General features: G+C 43.9%; 1 protein-coding gene across 2 annotated transcripts in view; it reads left to right on the forward strand.

The window, feature by feature from the left end:
• Nucleotides 1–18,273, forward strand: part of mcf2a (MCF.2 cell line derived transforming sequence a) — a 196,748-nt gene that overhangs the window by 116,005 nt on the left and 62,470 nt on the right. For both annotated transcript variants that reach the window (XM_078547702.1, XM_078547703.1), the window contains exons 10-12: nt 5,683–5,802; nt 8,844–9,035; nt 17,248–17,439. In XM_078547702.1, the coding sequence (XP_078403828.1) occupies nt 5,683–5,802; nt 8,844–9,035; nt 17,248–17,439 (504 nt within the window). The remainder of the gene's footprint in view (nt 1–5,682; nt 5,803–8,843; nt 9,036–17,247; nt 17,440–18,273) is intronic.

An 18,273-nucleotide genomic window follows, 5' to 3' on the forward strand; every position in this document is an offset into this window, starting at 1 on the left:
AATCAAGAAGAAACAGTATCTCACCCCTGAGTGTATCTCACTCTCCAGACAGTATTCAGTTCTGAATACTGATGAAAGCGATGATTCAACTGGGGGGAGTGCAGCCAGAGCTAAGCCCATGGGACCATGGCTGACTCAGCTGTACAGGGGGGCACAAAGAAGACTGGAAGAGCAATAGTGATAGATTCAATAGGTAGGGGAGCAGATCGTTGTTCAGGCAGCTGCAGACATGAATCCAGGGTGGTATGTTTCCTCCCTGGTGCCAGAGTCAAGGATGTCACTGAGCAGCTGCTAATCACCCTGAGAGGGGAGGGTGACCATCCGGCATTCATGGTCCACATTGTACCAACGACATAGGCAGAAAGAGGGATGTGGCCCTGCAGTCAGAGTTTAGGGAGCTAGGTAGGAAATTAGCATGCAGGAGGTGTAAAGTAGCACTCTCCGGAATGTTCCCGGTACAATAGTCAAGTGAGTATTGAAACAGGAGGATAAAGCAGATGAATGCGTGACTGGAAAGATGGTGCAGGAGGGAGGGCTTCAGATTACAGGGATGTTGGGACCAGTCCTGGAGGATATGGGAATGGTACAGGATGGATGGGTTGCATCTAAATAGAGCCAGGACCAATTTTCTTGCATGTCAATTTGCTAGTACTATTGGACTAACTTGGCCAGGGTGTGGGAACCGAGAGGTAATATTACAGAGGGATATCAAGGTGCAAAGAATGTTAGGAGAGATGATAGTACGAGAGTAGGAAATAATAAAGTGTGTTCAGCATAAGAGGGTTACTGTAAATGTACGCAAATGTGTACAGTGTGGTAAATAAGATTGGTGAGTGGCAGATAGCCATATGGAAATACGATGTGGTGATAACAGAGACCTGGCTCAAAGAAGGACAGGACTGGGTGCTAAATATCCCTAGGTACAAGGTGTTCAGGAAATATAGAAAAGGAAGGGTGCAGTTTTGTTGTTTGGTGTAGTCGAGGGGCCACCAACTAGGTGGGGAAGACACAGAGGAATAAATTGGCAAGGAAATTACTGAGAAGCACAAGAATGATAGAGTAGTTATAACGGGGGATTTTAATTATCCATATATGGACTAGGATAGTAATATTGTAAAGGGCAGAGAGGGGCACAAGTTCCTAAAGTGTGTTCATGATAATTTTCTACAGTAGTATGTTTCCAACCCAATGAGAAAGGAGGCATTGTTAGACCTCGTTTTTGGGAATGAGATAGGCCCAAGTAAATCAAGTGTCAGTAGTGGAACAGTTAGGAGGCAGTGATCATTGCATCATATAGTTCAGGTTGGTTATGGAAAAGGACAAGGAGCAATGCAGAGTATGGATAATGAAATGGGGAAAAGCCCGCTCCAATGGGATATGAATGAATGTGGCCCAGATAAATTGGAATCAAAGATCATCAGGCAAAACTTTGGGCTGCCTTTAAAGAAGAGATAGTTTCAGAACGCCCAGTATATTCCCATGGGAGAGAAAGGTAGGGTAAACAAATCTAGAGCTCGCTGGATGGTGAAAGAGATAGAGATTAAGATGAAGCTGAAAAAGTGTGCTTATGACAGATGTCAGTTGGATAATACGCTTGAGCACCACGTTGAATTTAGAAGGTTCCGAGGGGAATAAGAGAAGTAAATAGAGAGTATGAGAAGAGACTGGCCGCTAACATTAAAGGGAATCAAAAGAAGTCTTCTATAGGCATATAAACAGTAAAAGGGTGTGTAAAGGAAGGGTGAAGTTGACTGGGGACCAAAAAGGGGATTTGCACATTAAGGCAGGGGGCATGGCTGAGGTATTAAATAAATAATTTTTATCTGTCTTAAACAAGGAAGATGATGTTGTGCAGGTCCTAGTGAAAGAGGAGTAGTTCAGATACATGAAGGATTTGAAAAATTGAGAAGCAGGATGTATTGGATAGGCTGTCTGTACGTTAAGTTGAAAAGATAGTAAGGCCAAATGAGATGCATCCGATGTTACTGAGGCAAGTGAGACTGGATATTGTGGAGGCACGGGCCATAATTTTCCAATCTTCCATCAGGGCTGATGCCAGAGGACTGAAGAATTGCAAATGTCACACTCCTATTCAAAAAAGGGTGTAAAGATAAGCCCAGTGTAGTATAAAGGGTTAACAGAGGAGATATGCTAATATATGACATAGTTGATGATGTACTGCTGACATCAGTCAGTCAAGTGTTAGACTCCCTGTGTAGAAACAGAGGGACCTCAGTTGGTATGTACATAAGTCATTGAAGGTAGCAGAGCATGTTGAGAGAGTAGTTAGTAAAACATATGGGGAAGAATTTTCCCCCCATCGGGGGTGGATGTTCAGGAGTGGGCGCATGCCCCCGATTGGTGGCGTGCTGCCATTTTAAGTGGGAGGGCCAATTAAGGCCCACCCAGCGTGACGTCCACCAGGAAGCGCTATGCACTCCCCGTGCGGGCGGTGGGGAGGGGGGGGGTGGATGGGATTCCCTAAGCCTAAGCCAAGAGTGCGCTCTTTCGCTAAGTGCTGCCTCAGGGAGATCGGCGCCAAATTCAAGAATGTGAAATATAGAAATATAAAATTTCCCTGACATGTCCCCTGACATGTGACACTGTCACATGAGTTGGGACATGTCCATCACTTTTAATTAAATTTTTATTAAACTTTTAAAAACCTACGTGAAACCTCATCCCGCCCGTGGATGAGGTTTGATGCTTTTTCTGAAGCCCGCCAGGGCTCCCGGCCTGCCCGACAACCTTAAGGTTGGATGAGCAGGCCATTTAACTACTTCAATTCATTTTTAAATGGCCTCAATTGGCCGTTGATAGGTCGGCGGGCACACAGCTAACTCGGCTGCGCCCCCGCCGACCTGAAAATTGCAATGACGCGGGGTGACGTGGAGAGTTCCGCCCAACGTCATCCCGTGTCATTTTACGTGTTGGCGAGCGGGCCCCGCCCCCCTGCTTGCCGAACTCAATATCCTGCCCATGATATCCTAGGTTTTATTAATAGTGGCACTGAGTACAAGAGGAAGGAGGTCATGTTGAACTTGTATAAGAAACTAGTTAGGCCTCATCTGGAGCACTGCATTCAGTCCTGGGCGCCATACTTGAGGAAGGATGTGAAGGCATTGGAGAGACTACAGAGGAGATTCACAAGAATGGTTCCAGGGACAAACAACTGTAGCTATAAGGATAGATTGGAGAGGTTGAGTCTGTTTTCCTTGGAGAAAAGAAGGTTGAGAGCAGCGTTGATAAAGGTGTTCAAGATCCTGTATGGACAGGGTAAATAGTGAAAAACTGTTCCCACTCACGAGTACATCAAGAACTAGAGGGCACAGATTCAAAATAATGTTTTTTTTTACCCAGAGGGTGTTTGGAGTCTGGAACGGACATCGTGAAAGGGTGGTAGAGGCCGGTTCGATCGAGGTATTCAAAAGGGAATTGCATTGCTATCTGAAAAGAAAAAAGGTGCAAGGTTTCAGGGATAAGATAAGGGGTGTGGGATTAGGTAGAATGCTCCTTCATCGAGCCAATGCAGACTCGATAGGCTGAATAGGCTCCTTCTGCACTGTAAAGATTCTGCGATTCTGTCACACATTTGTGTCAACATTTTCCATTGTACATGTCTATCTGCACATTTATAATGAAAACTGCCAATGTAAACGTGTCACAATGTGATTATGCCCTCCTGCCAGTGGTAGCACTGTAGTGTTGTGTCTCCCAGCTTGCCCTGCAGGGAAACTTTCTGCTCTCCTTCCCTATGTCCCAAAATGTCATCTTTTGCTATCAACTGTCAGCAATATCGTCAAAGTATGATTTAAAAATAAGGTTACATTGTATGAGTTAAAATGGGCAATGAATTATGATTGTGTATCCTGGTCACATTATCTCCCAGCCTCTACCCCCGCCTCTACTTCTATTCCTTAGTCTTTGGAATTCTCTCCCCGAGAGAGCAGCGGAGGTTGGGTCATTTAACACAATCAAGGCTGAGTTAGACAGATTTTTGATTGACAAGGAAGTCAAGGTTTTTTGGTGAAAGGCAGGAAAGTGGAGTTAAGGCTACATCAGATCAGTCATGACCTTCTTGACAGGAGGAGCTGTCTCGAGGGGCCGAATGGCCTACTCCTGCTCCTATTTCTTATGTTCTAAAGACTACACTATGGTCCTGATTCCTCCTGTACAGCAGCAAAGAACTATAAGTGTAACACTTACATCCTATAAGAACCCCCCTGTCACATTTTGTTTACTCTTTTCAGAGTATCTTTTCCTCTTATTTGTCTCTTAAGTTGTTCCTCTGTTTGTTGCCTTTCCCAGGAGATTATGCAGAAGTAGAGGGACTAAGAGGAGTCAAACCAATGACACTCTAGGCACGATGAGTATGTGGAAGGCCTGATGGGCCAGTTCTCCTCTTTCTGCCCAACATTGTTTATTAAATTACAGGAAGTTTACAGCACAGAAACAGTCCACTTGGCCCATCGTGTCTGCACCGGCCAAAAAACGAGCCCTCCAGCCTAATCCCACTTTCCAGTATTTGCTCCGTAGCCCAGCAGGTTACGGCACTTGAGGTGCATATCCAGAGACCTTTTAATCGAGTTGAGGGTTTCTGCCTCTACTAGCCTTTTAGGCAGTGAGTTCCAGACCCCATAAACCCCTGGGTGAAAAAAATATTTCCTCATCTCCCCTCTAATCTTTCTACCAGTCACTTTAAATCTATGCCCTCTAGTCACTGACCTCTCTGCTGAAGTAAATAGGTCCTTCCCATCCACTCTATCCAGGCCCCTCACAATTTTGTACATCTCGATCAAATTTCCCCTCAACCTCCTTTGTTCCAAGGAGAATAACCCCAGTCTATCCAATCTTCACTCATAGCTGCAATTTTCCAGTCCTCGTAAACTTCCTCTGTACCCTCTCTCGTACATTACATCCTTTTTGTAATGGGGTGACCAGAATTGCACACAGTACTCAAGTTGTGGCCCAACTATTGTTTTATATAGTTCCAGCATAACCTCCCTGCTGTGATATTCTATACCTCGGCTAATAAAGAAAAGGATTTCGTATGCCTTTTAACCACCTTATTGACCTGTCCTGCTACCTTCAGGGATCTGTGGACATTCACTGCAAGGTCCCTCACTTCCTTTACACCTCACAGTGTCCTCCCAGTAACTGCGTAATCCTTTGCCTGGTTTGACCTCCCCAAATGCATCACCTCACACTTCTCTGGGTTGAATTCGATTTGCCACTTTCCTGCCCACCTGACCAGTCCATTGATATCCTCCTGCAGTCTCCAGCTATCTCCTCGCTATCAAACGCGCAACCAATTTTTGTGTCATCTGCAAACTTCTTGATCATTCCCCCTTACATTTAGGTCCAAATCATTAATATAAACCATAAAAAGCAAGGGACCTAGTACTGAGCCCTGCGGAACCCCACTGGAAGCAGCCTTCCTGTCGCAAAAGCATTTGTTTCCTACCACTGAGCCAGTTTTTTATGTTGGTAAGACAGCGTTGTTGCTATAAAGTAGCACATACTTTAACTCACCACGATACTAGGTGATCTGGTATATACTCATGCGAAATATTTGAAGTTAACTACTTAAAAATAGGGAAAAATTCCCTAGTTCTCTTTTGCAACAATTTTCACATGTCGTCTTGCTTCTTGAGTGTGTTCAGTTTTAATTTGGTTCTGCAGGTAAAGGCAGCCTTGGATTTTTTAGCAGCTGAGGAAGGAGACGTCCCAGAAACTGGCGACAGTGTAACTCACTCCGAACAAGCTCTTCGAGAACTGAGTAACTTTGATGAACAATCTCAGGTAAAGTAACATAGTCATTACAGCCGACAGTTCAACTGAACGGAGCCAAACCCTGTAAATATTAATCAGTAGAAATCAATGAGATTTCATATAATGTACAGCAGAGGCAGACCGTTCAGCCCAGCCAGCATCTGCTGGTTTTTATGTTCCACACGGACCTTCTCTGACCCGACCTGATTTATTTAAATGGAGAAAGATTGAAGAATCCTGCAGTGCAGAGGGATCTGGATGTCCTGGTACATGAATCCCAACAGGTAAAGCGAGGAAGGCAAATGGAACGCTGTTGTTTATTGCAAGAGGAATGGAGTATAAAAGTCGGGAAGTTCTGCTACAATTGTATAGAGTGTTGGTGAGACCATATCTCAAATCTCGGGACCAAGAAAGGATATAATAGCGTTCGAAGCAGTTCAGAGAAGGTTCACTCCACTCATTCCTGGGATGAAGCGGTTTTCTCATGAGGAAAAATTGGACAGGTTGAATCCGTATCTCTTGGGGTTTAAAAGAATGAGAGGTGATCTTATTGAAACATATAAGATCCTGAGGACTTGACAGGGTGGATGGTGAAGGGATGTTTCCCCTTGTGGGAGAGACTAGGACTAGGGGACACCGTTTAAAAATAAGGGATCTCCCATTTAAGGCGGAGATCAGGAGAATTTTTTTTTTGTCAGAGGGTTGTTAGTCTGTGGAACTCTCTTTCCCAGAGAGCTGTGGAGGCTGGGTCACTGAATATTTTTAAGGCTGAGTTAGATAGATTCTTGATCAACAAGGGAGTCAGAGGGCATAGGAGGCAGACAGGAAAGTAGAGTTGAGGCCACAATCAGAGCAGCCATGATTTTATCAAATGGCAGAGCAGGCTCAAGGGGCCGAATGGCCTACTGCTCCTAATTCGTTGTTTGTATGACCATATCTCCCTATTCTCCCTCATATCTCCATGAAGCCTTTGAAATGCACCAGTACTTGCTGTTTCAACCTTTCCAAATGGCAGCAAGTTCCACATTCTCATTATTCTCCAAAATTCCTCCCAAATGCTTTATTTGACCTTTTTTTTTTAGCTATTTTCCAATTATTCCCCCAACCTCTTGTTCTGGATTCAGCCACAAGGGGAAACAGTTTCTTCATGTCCATCCTTTTGAATTTCTTTATCTGGCCTCCTCTTAATCTCATCTCCAGAGAGAGAAAAAAAATGCACCAGATACTCCAACTTAACATAACAAATGCTCAGTTTATTCATTCCTGCATTTTATGCTCCTATTTATAAAACCCCAAATTCCATTTTTATCTACAGGTCTATGTGGATTTGAGCCCTGAGGCTCCTTAGTTTATCCATATTCTTCATTGTCTTTCTGTTAAGTATACATTTCTGGGTATATTCCGATACTGATCCACATTTAATTGCATCTCCCTATTGTTTCTCCATCTGCCAAACCTTCCCCTTTTGCAATCCTTCAGTCTGTTTTCAAATTCTCACAGTCCATGTTTATTTCGAATTTTGGATGTGGGATTCTGATACCCAGGCCCACATCAATGTAAAATATTGGAGACAAAATTAAACACAAGAACCCCTGTAAAATTGCAGTTCCAACACTTCTCCACTTCAGGTAACATCCATTCAACCATAATCTTTATTTTTATTCTTTCACGGGATGTGAGCGTCGCTGGCTGGGCCCAGCATTTATCGCCCATCCCTAGTTGCCCTCGAGAAGGTGGTGGTGAGCCGCCTTCTTGAGCCGCTGCAGTCCATGTGGTGTAGATACACCCACAGTGCTGTTAGGGAGGGAGCTCCAGGATTTTGACCCAGCGACAGTGAACAAACTGTCTGTCAATCATTAACCCAATTACATTTCCCCCACACTAAACACTAACGTTTTAACAAGCCTCTGTGAGGTAGAGCTTTTTGAATACCTGCATTCTGTACATTCATTGTATTTCCCCTAACTATCCAATGGGCTGTTTCTTCATATACGATCGTCTTGTAATCTGAATTGGGATTTATAGGTGAAATTGTTACTTTTTTTTTGCTCTTGGTTTATTGCAGAGCTGATTTCACAAACTCTCTAACACAATCTCTCTCAGTGCTGGTTGCTACTTTTTTTTTACAACAATCATTTCATAGTCATCATCAGACTTTTAAAAAATGTATTGAACTCAATTTTCACCATTTGCTTTGGTGGGATTTGAACCCAGGTCCCCAGAGGATTATCCTGGGTCTCTGGAATACTAGTCTAGTGACAATACCCCCTCTGCACTGATCAGTAATGCACAGTGATCTTTTACACCTACTCACTAAATTGATAGTAACTCAGGGTCCTACCTGTGATTATAACCTCAGAAAGCGGTGGCTCAGTTGGTGGCACTCTTGCTTTGAGTCACAAGGTACTGGGTTCAACTCCCACTCCAGGGTTTGAGCATGAAAGTCAAGGTGAACATGCCATACACCACTAAGAGAAAGCTGCTGTCTTTCAGTTGAGTTCCTTTTTAAGTCAGTTGTTTCTTTAGTGTAGCGGTCACGTTCGCCTAACACGTGAAAGGTCCTCAGTTCAAAACCGGGCAGAAACATTATCAAAACTTGCTCATTTAGAGTGAGGAAAATTGGCGTAGATTAGGTTAATATAATCTGGAATGTTCTGCCAGAAAGAGTGAGGGAAGTGATCTAACAGTAACTTCCAAAAGAGAATTGGATAAATCCTGAAGAGGGGAAAATTTCCCAGAAGGAAAAGCAGTGAAAACTGGGAAATAAGAGCAGTGGTTCAGACTGGTCTTGTATATCTCAAAATGGAACACAGTAAAAACTGGGAAAAAGAGCACTGGTCCAAACTGTTTTTTTTTCTTTCTTGGTTGCAAGGCTATGGAGAAAGAACAGGGGAATGGGATTAATTGGATAGTTCATTCAAATTGTTGATACAGGGACATGAGCTGATTTTGCCCCTTCTGTGCTATATTACTCTATGATCATGTAGAATAAAATGATGGTCCAACTATCACCAGAGGACCAATTGCTGCTGATGCTTTCACACAATTTAAATGGAGTGTGTTCTTCACAGGAATTAATTGGGAAAGCCCAGGTTCTGGTCTCGCAAGGTAACCAGTTGATTGCCAATCGCCATTATGCAGAGGATTTAATCCGTGAGAAATGTAACGAGCTCCGTCACTGCTGTGATGACTTAGTTGATGAAATGAGGAGCAAATACATCACCCTTAACAAATCACTGGAACTGCACACCCAGCTGCAGCAGGTAAGCTATCTCAGAGTTTTATTTATTATAGCACCTCCTTTAGCTTATCTGCATCAACATTAAAATCTATTGAGTGCCTGCAAGCTTAGTTGTTTGGACTGTCTAGGAGATCCAAGTTTAGACCTCAGCCTCACCCAGTATCTGCAATAGAATGTATGAGCAAAGAGACAGGTATAGCCATTCACAAATGTCCTTTAGGGAAGGAAATCTGCCATCTTTACCTGGTCTGACCTACATGAGACCCCAGACCCCACAGCAATGTGACTGACTGTTAACTGCCCTGTGAAATAGCCCAGCAAGCCACTCAGTTGTAACAAACCTCTATGAAGGCCAAATGGAATGAAACCGGACAGACCACCTGGGATTGAACTAGGCACCAGAAATGAAAATGGCAAATCCAGCCCTGTTGACCTTGCAAAGTCCCCCTTACTAACATCTGGAGGCTAGTGCAAAAATTAGGAGAGCTGTCCTACAGACTAGGCAAGCAGCAGCCTGACATAGTCATACTCATGGAAACATACCTTACAGATTATGTCCCAGACACCGCCATCAGGACAGACCCAGCAGAGGTGGTGGTACAGTGGTATATAGTTGAGAGGGAGTTGGCTTGGAAGGCTGCAACATCAGCTCTGGACCCCATGAGACTTCATGGCATCAGGTCAAACATGGGCAAGGAAACCTCCTGCTGATTACACCTACCGCCCCCTCTCAGCTGATGAATCAGTCCTCCTGCATTTTGAACACTATTTGGAGGAAGCATTGAGGGTGGCAAGGGCACAGAATGTAGTCTGGGTGGGGGGCTTCAATGTCCATGACCAAGAGTAGCACCACTACTGACCAAGCTGGCCAAGTCCTAAATGACATAGCTGCTAGACTGGGTCTGCGGCAGCAGGTGAGGGAACCAGCAAGAGGGAAAAACCTACTTGACCTCGTTCTCACCCACCTGCCTGCCGCAGATGCATCTGCCCATGACAGTATCGGTAGGAGTGACCACTGGACAGTTCTTGTGGAGGCGAAGTCACATTTTCACATCGAGGATACCCTCCATCATGTTGTGTGGCAGTACCACTGTACTAAATTGGATAGATTTTGAACAGATCTAGCAACTCAAGACTGGGCATCCATGAGGCACTGTGGGCCATCAGCAGCAGCAGAATTGTACTCAACCACAATCTGTAACCTCATGACCTGACATACCCCCCACTCTACCATTATCATCAAGCCAGGGGATCAATCATGGTTCAATGAATAGTGCAGGAGGGCATGCCAGGAGCAGCACTAGGCACACCTAAAAATTAGGTGACAACCTGGTGAAGCTACAACACAGGATTGCCTGCGTGCCAAATAGCGTAAGCAGCAAGCGATAGATGGAGCTAAGCGACTCCACAACCAACAGATCAGATCTAAGTTCTGCAGTTCTGCCACATCCAGTTGCGAATGGTGGTGGACAGTTAAACAATTAACTGGAGAAGAGGTTCCACAAATATCCCTATACTGAATACTCGAAACGTTAACTGTGTTCCTCTCCGCAGATGCTGCCAGACCTGCTGAGTTTTTCCAGGTATTTTTATTTTTGTTATCCCTTTACTGAATGATGGGGGAGCCCAGCATATCAGTGCAAAAGATAAGGCTGCAGCATTTGCAACAATCTTCAGCCGGTTGTACCAAGAGGATGATCCATCTCAGCCTCCTCCCGAGGTCCCTAGCATCACGGATGCCAGTCTTCAGCCAATTCAATTAATCCAACGTGATTTCAAGAAAGAGCTGAAGACACTGGATACAGCAAAGGCTGTGGTCCCTGATGACATTCCGATAATAGTACTGAAGACTTGTGCTCCAGAACTTGCCGCACCCCTAGCCAAACTGTTCCAGTACATCTACAACACTGGCATCTACCTGGCAATGTAGAAAATTGCTCAGGTATGTCCTGTGCACAAAAAACAGGACAAATCCAACCCATTGAATTACCACCTCATCAGTCTACACTCGATCATCAGCAAGGTGTCGGAAGGTGTCATCGACTGTCCTATCAAGCAGCACTTACTCAGCAATAACCTGCTCACTACGCTCAATTTGGGTTCCACCAGGATCACTCAGCTCCTGACCTCTTTACAGCCTTGGTCCAAAAATCGACAAAAGAACTGAGCTCAAGAGGTGAGGTGAGAGTGACTGCCCTTGACATCAAGTCCACATTTGACCGAGTGTGGCATCAAGGAGCCCTAGTAAAACTGGTGTCAATGGGAATCAGGGGAAAACTCTCCATTGATTGGGGTCATACCTAGCACAAAGGAAGGTGGTTGTGGTTGTTGGAGTTCAGTCATCTTAGTTCCAGGACATCACTGCAGGTGTTCCTCAGGGTAGTGTCCTCGGCCCAACCATTTTCAGCTGTTTCATCAATGATCTTCCTTCCATCATAAGGTCAGAAGTGTTTTTTTTCACTGATGATTGCACAATGTTCAGCACCATTTGCAACTCCTCAGATACTGAATCAGTCCATGTCCATAAGCAGCAAGACCTGGACAATATCCAGGCTTAGGCTGACAAGTGGCAAGTAGCATTCATGCCAGGCAATGACCATCTCCAACAAGAGAGAATCTACCATCTCCCCTTCTCATTCAATGGTATTACCATCGCTGAATTCCTAACTGAATCCCAGCTTCCTGGGGGTTTGACCAGAAACTGAACTAGACTAGCCATATAAATATTGTGGTTACAGGAGCAAGTCAGAGGCTGGGAATCCTGTGGTGAGTAACTCACCTCCTGACTCTCCAAAACCTATTCACCATCTACAAGGCAAAAACCAGGAGTGTGATGGAATACTCCCCACTTGCCTGGATGAGTGCATCTCCAATGACACTCAAGAAGCTTGAAACCATCCAGGACAAATCAGCCCACTTGTTTGGCACCACCTTCACCATTCACTCCCTCCACCACTCCTGCACAGTAGCAGCAGTGTGTACCATATACAAGATGCACTGCAGGAATTCACCAAGGCTCCTTCAACAGCACCTTCCAAACCCACTTCCTCTACCACCTAAAAGGACAAGGGCACCACCTGCACTCCCAAGCCACACACCACCCTGTCTTAGAAATATGTCACAGCTCCTTAACTGTTGCTGGGTCAAAATCCTCCCTAACAGCACTGTGGGTGTACCTACACCATATAGACTGCAGCGGTTCAGGAAGGCAGCTCACCACCACCTCCTTGTGGGAAATTTGGGCTAGGCAATAAATGCTGGCCTAGACAGCGCTGCCCACATCCCTTGAACAAACATGAAAAAAAAAGTTGGCAGTATTGACAGTCAGACTGATACCAAGAAGCTCCTCATAAAAGATTTGGGCTGGGAAATTTATTGGAATTGCCCTCACTCCGCTCCCACAACCTTAGCAGACAGGTTGGAAACCCTATGGCCTTATACTTTGGCACAGCAGCTGTCAGCAGAGAGTTGTGAAGTAATAAGTGGCTGGTTCATTGGGATGATCATGAATCATCTGTCTACATTGATGTTGCCTCCCTGTTGGCCTATCCACTTGGCACTGTGGCTCAGCCTGATTTTTCAATGAGTGTGAAGAGCCTTTTGTTTTTGATGTACTTCTTCTTTCACTGAGAGGCAGGATGCCACTAAACTTCCAAGAAAATGACTGCAATGTTGAATCATGTCAAGTGTTCTAATTTATTATTAATATAATGATCTTCTTGTTTGCCAACTGTACTTCTTGAACTTAGAAATCATTGTTGGTGCCTCCCTTGCACCCAATCTGGCCTCTTGTGCATCCCTCACTAGCTTTGCCCCAATATTGGTGGCTGTGCTCTAATCTGTCTCGGCTGTAACTCTGTAATCCACCCCCACCCCACCAAACCTCTCTGATCCTTGCCTCTCTCTCCTCCTTTGTTGTTTTTTAAAGCCTACCTCTTTGACTAACCATTTAGCCACCTGTCCTGATATCTCCCTGTGTGGCTCGGTGTCAATTTATTAGCAGATTCTGCCCCTGTGAAGCACCTTGGGATATTTTACTATGTTGAAAGCGCTATATAAATAGTTGTTGTAGTGATGTTAGCAAACAAATTATTTAACATAAAATAAAAGCAAAATACTGTGGATGCTGGAGATCTGAAATAAAATCCTTTAACATCCTCTATTGGTAAAGCAGGGTTTAACCCTTTCAATAGCAGACAGCTAACTTTGTATAAACCTGTAGAATCATCTAACAGTAGAGCTGAGAAAGAAGTAATTCGGTCCATCGGGTTTACACTGGCTCTTTTAAAGAACAATTCAGTTACCCCACTCTCCCACCCTTTCCCCATTGCCCTGCATTCATGTCTCCTTTGAGTGTTTATCCAATTCCCTTTTGAATGTTCTTGTTGAATCTGTACCTCTAATTACCCAATCAGGTAGTGCATTCTTGGGAGATGGTGCCATAGTTGTAATGTCATTGGACTAATAATGCAGGGGCATGGGTTCAAATCCTTTAATACAGCAGCTGGTGGGGTTTAAGTTCAATTAATTAATAAAAATAAATAAAAAAGACTAAATGAATCTCTGCTCATATACCCATAATTTATAAAAAATATCTCATCATTCCAAAAGGTGTGATAGTAGGACTGACAAGTGGCAAGTAACATTCATGCCACACAAGTGCCAGGCAATCTCCAACAAGAGAGAATCCAACCATCACCACTTGATATTCAATGGCATTACCATCACTGATCCCCCCACTATCAACATCCTAGGGGTTACCATTGACCAGAAACAACTGGGCTAGCAATATAAATACTGTGGCTACAAGAGCAGGTCAGAGGCTAGGAACCTTGCAGCAAGTAACTCACCACCTGACTCCCCAAAGCCTGTCCACCATTGACCAGGCACATTCAGGAGTGTGATTGAATATTCTCCACTTGCCTGGATGAGTGCAGCTCCTACAACACTCAAGAAGCAGAGCACCGTCCAGGACAAAGCAGCCAGTTTGACTGGCGCCACATCCATAAACATCCACTCCCTCCACCACCGACACACAGTAGCAGCAGTATGTACCATCTACAAGATGCACTGCAGAAACTCAACAAGGCTCCTTAGACAGCACCTTTCAAACCCATGACTGCTACCATCCAGATGGACAAGGGCAGCAGATAGATGGGAATGCCACCACCTGGAAATTCCCCTCCAAGTCACTCACCATCCTGACTTGGAACTCACCATTCCTTCACTGTTACTGGTCAAAATCCTGGAACTTGCTGCCTAACAGCACTGTGGCTGTCCCTACACCACATGGACTGCAGCGGTTCAAGAAGGCAGCTCACCACCACCTTCTCAAGGGCAAGTAGGGATGGGCAATAAATGCTGGCCTAGCCAGGGACGCCCATGTCCCATGAATGATTTTTAAGAAGTGCCATAGAAAGATGAGTTAGATGGCTGAAAGGGCAAAGGGCCACCTTTAATAAGGAGCACTGGAGGGCAGCATGAGGAGAAATGAAAGCAAACAGTTTTCCAAGGCAGAGGGTGAGAATGCTTGCGGGACAGTAACACAAAATGGCCAAGAACAGATAGGCTGCCTGTTTGACACCCAAGACCAATTTTCCTCACTGTTGACTTCAACAAAAAGGACAAAAACAAAATAGATGTAGATGTTGGTAATCTGAAACATCTGGATGATGAGTTCACAGTGTTTTGGGGGAAATTTCTTAAAGCAGCACGTTCTGGAGCTAAGCAGGGAGCAGGCTATGCTAGATCTTGTAATGTGCAGTGCGACGGGATTAATTAATTACCTCATAGTGAAGGCGTCCCCAGGTAACAGTGAGATCATAATATGATTGATGTTCACAGAGAAGAGTGGATCTAAGACTAGTGTTTTAAATTTAAATAAGGGCAATTATGAGAGCATGAAGACAGAGCTGGCTAAAGTGAATGAGGAAATTAGGGTAAGGGATAGGTCAGTAGAGATGTAGTGGCAGACATTTAAGGAGATCTTTCAGAATACTCAGAAAAGATACATTCTAGTGAGAAAGAGAGCTTCTATTGGAAGGACAGACTATCCATAGCTAACTAAACAAATTAAAGATAGTATCTTTGGACAAAATATGAAAAAGAGCAAAGAATGATTAAAAGATTAATAGGGAGGGAGAAATTTGAGTACGAGAGAAAGCTAGCTATAAATATAAAAACAGATAGAGTTTCTACAGGTATTTAAAAAGAAAAAGAGTAAGTAAAGTGAACATTGGTCCTCTAGAGATTGAGAATGGGGAATTAATAATAGACAATAAGGTAATGGTGGATGAATTGAACAAATATTTTGCATTGGTCTTCACCGTAGAAGATACAAATAACATCTGAGAAATAAGTGTGAATCAGGTGGCAAAAGGGAGGGAGAAAATAAAAATAATTACAATCACCAGGGAAAGGGAACTGAGAAAATTATTGGAGCTAAAAGCTGACAAGTCCCCAGGTTCTGATGGGTATCAACTTAGGGCCTTAGGAGAAGTGGATGCTGAGATACTAGATGCATTGGTTTTAATTTTCCAAAGTGCCCTAGATTCTGGAATGGTCCCAACAGATTGAAAAATAGTGAATGTGACTCCTCTATTCAAGAAAAGAGGGAGACAGAAAGCAGGAATCTACAGGCCAGTTAGTCTAATATCTGTTTTTTCGGAAAATGCTGGAACCTATTATTAAGGAAGTTATAGCGGGGCACTTAGAAAATCTCAGCGCAATAAAGCAGAGTCAACGTGGTTTTGCGGAAGGGAAATCATGTTTGGCTTATTTATTGGAATTCACTGAACAAGTAACGAGCAACATGGATAGAGGGGAACCTGTGGATGTGTATATGTAGATTTCCAGAAAGCATTTGACAAGGTGCCACATCAAAGATTACTATGCAGAATAAGAGCTCATGGTGTAGGGGGTAACATATTAGCAAGGATAGAGGATTGGTTAGTTAACAGAATACCAAAAGTAGGCATGAATGAGTCATTTTTGGGTTGGCAAGACGCGATGGGTGGAGTGCCACAGGAATCAGTGCTGGGGCCTCAACTATTTATAATTTGTATCAATGACTTGGACGAAAGGATGGTTGCTAAATTTGCTGATGAGACAGAGACAGGTACGAAAGTAAGTGGTGACGAGCACCATAAGGAGCCTGCAGAGGGATGTAGACAGGTTAAGTGAGTGGGCAAACATTTGGCAGATGGAGTATGATGTGGGAAAATGTGAACCTGTCCACTTTGGCAAGAAGAATAGAAAAACAGCATATTATTTAAATACAGAGAGATTGCAGAACTCTGAGGTACAGAGGGATCTGGGTGTCCTGGTAGGTGAATCACAAAATGTTAATATGCAGGTACAGCGAGTGATTAGGAAGCCAAATGGAATGCTGTTTTTTATTGCAAGGGGAATGGAATATAAAAGTAGCGGTGTTTTGCTCCACTTGTACAGGGAATTGATGAGACCACATCTAGAGTACTGTGTACAGTTTTGGTTTCCTTATTTAAGAAAGGATATAAATGTGTTAGAAGCAGCTCAGAGAAATCTTGCATGACTGTTGCCTGGGATGGGAGAAAGTTTGTGCAGATTGGGCCTGTCTCCATTCAAGTTTAAAAGAATGAAAGGTGATCTTATTGAAACATATAAGATCCTGAGGGGACTTGACAAGGTGGATGCTGAAAGGATGTTTCCCTTGTGGGAGAGATTAGAACCAGGGGACACAGTTTAAAAATAAGGAGTCTCCCAGAGATGAGGAGAAATGTTTTCTCTCAGAGGGTTGTGAGTCTTTGGAACTCTCTTCCCCAGAGAGCAGTGGAGGCAGGGTCATTGAATATTTTTAAGGCAGAGGTAGGTAGATTATTGGCTAGCAAGGGAGTCAAAGGTTATCGGGTTGGGGGAGAGGTGGGGGGGAGGGGGGTGGGGCTAGCGGGGGGCTGGCGGTGGTGGGGGGGGGTGAGAGGCGGAATGTGGATTAAGGCCAAAATCAGATCAGCCATGATCTTATTGAATGGCGGAGGAGGCTCAAGGGGCTGAATGGCCTACTCCTGCTCCTAATTCATCTATTCGGATGAGGCAATGAGCCCAAATCCAGCACCCACGCTTTTCCTCAATACCAGCCGAATGTCTTTCTGATGAGTTGTGATTCTAATTGAAGGGGACAGGAACAAGCCGGGTCTAAATCTGGAAGAACATCGTTGCAATTCATGTAGATAGCTCTGGTTCTGTCCTACTTACAGGTTCTGCAATGGTGTGATGAAGGTGCTTACCTCCTCGCCTCTCAGCCCATGGACAAGTGTCAGTCACAGGAAGGAGCAAAGGGAGCTCTACAAGAAATCGAGAAGTTTCTAGAAAACTCTGGAGACTACCTGCGGTGTGATACTGAAGAATTGTACAATGAGTTTGGACCCATTCTCACGACACCCAATAAGGTATTTAATGATAACAAACCTTGTGCTACATGTATTGTTGATATCTGGCAGTGTAGCTCAGTGTTATGACCACAGCAGATGTTAATTGTTGCATAAACCAAATCCCAGAGGGAAATTTGGCTTACAAGCCATACCTTTTTTTTTTGTATTCTGAAAACAGGAAGAAAACGTACTGACCTCAGCAACAAGAAGTCCAGTAACACTTTTGGGATTTTAAAAATTACAAGTTTTATTTTGGATGTTTAACTATAAAAATCCAGTAATAATACCCAAGGCACACTGCTGTAGGTTTAATAAAGGCATACCACACTCTTGAACTCCCACGCTGCTGTTGAACCCCAAGACTGCTTTTTGCAGGCCAGTACTTTTCTGGCTTGACTGATGGCTGATTCAAACTTCTCCCAGCCTAGAGCTGTTTCCAGGAAATCTTCCTCATATACCCAATAGGCTACAGCTAACAGCCAGCAGCTACCAACCCCTTTAAGCTTTCAACAGTAACTCTAAAATACCTTTTTCCCCCCCTTTCATTTCAGGTTCCATTGTTCTCACACCTCTTTGAAACTTAAATCCTTCCATATGTAAAATCTTTGGTGTTTCTATTTTGACTCTGCTTTCGGGTCAATAAAATGTAATAAACCCTCTTCTCTTTACACATGCAACTCCTGTAAGATGCAAAAATATTTCCTGTCATCTCTGACTTAACTTTGATATTCAAATAACTCTCAACCTGACTAAAAATGCAAATGTTAGATCTAACATATCTGATTACCAAAGCACAAACCTTACACCTCTATTCTTTAATGTTCTAAACTTCCCAGACAACCTGTCTTCTAG

Source organism: Cetorhinus maximus, chromosome 8 (assembly GCF_964194155.1).
Source record: "Cetorhinus maximus chromosome 8, sCetMax3.hap1.1, whole genome shotgun sequence".
In the NCBI taxonomy this organism is placed as follows: Eukaryota; Metazoa; Chordata; class Chondrichthyes; order Lamniformes; family Cetorhinidae; genus Cetorhinus; species Cetorhinus maximus.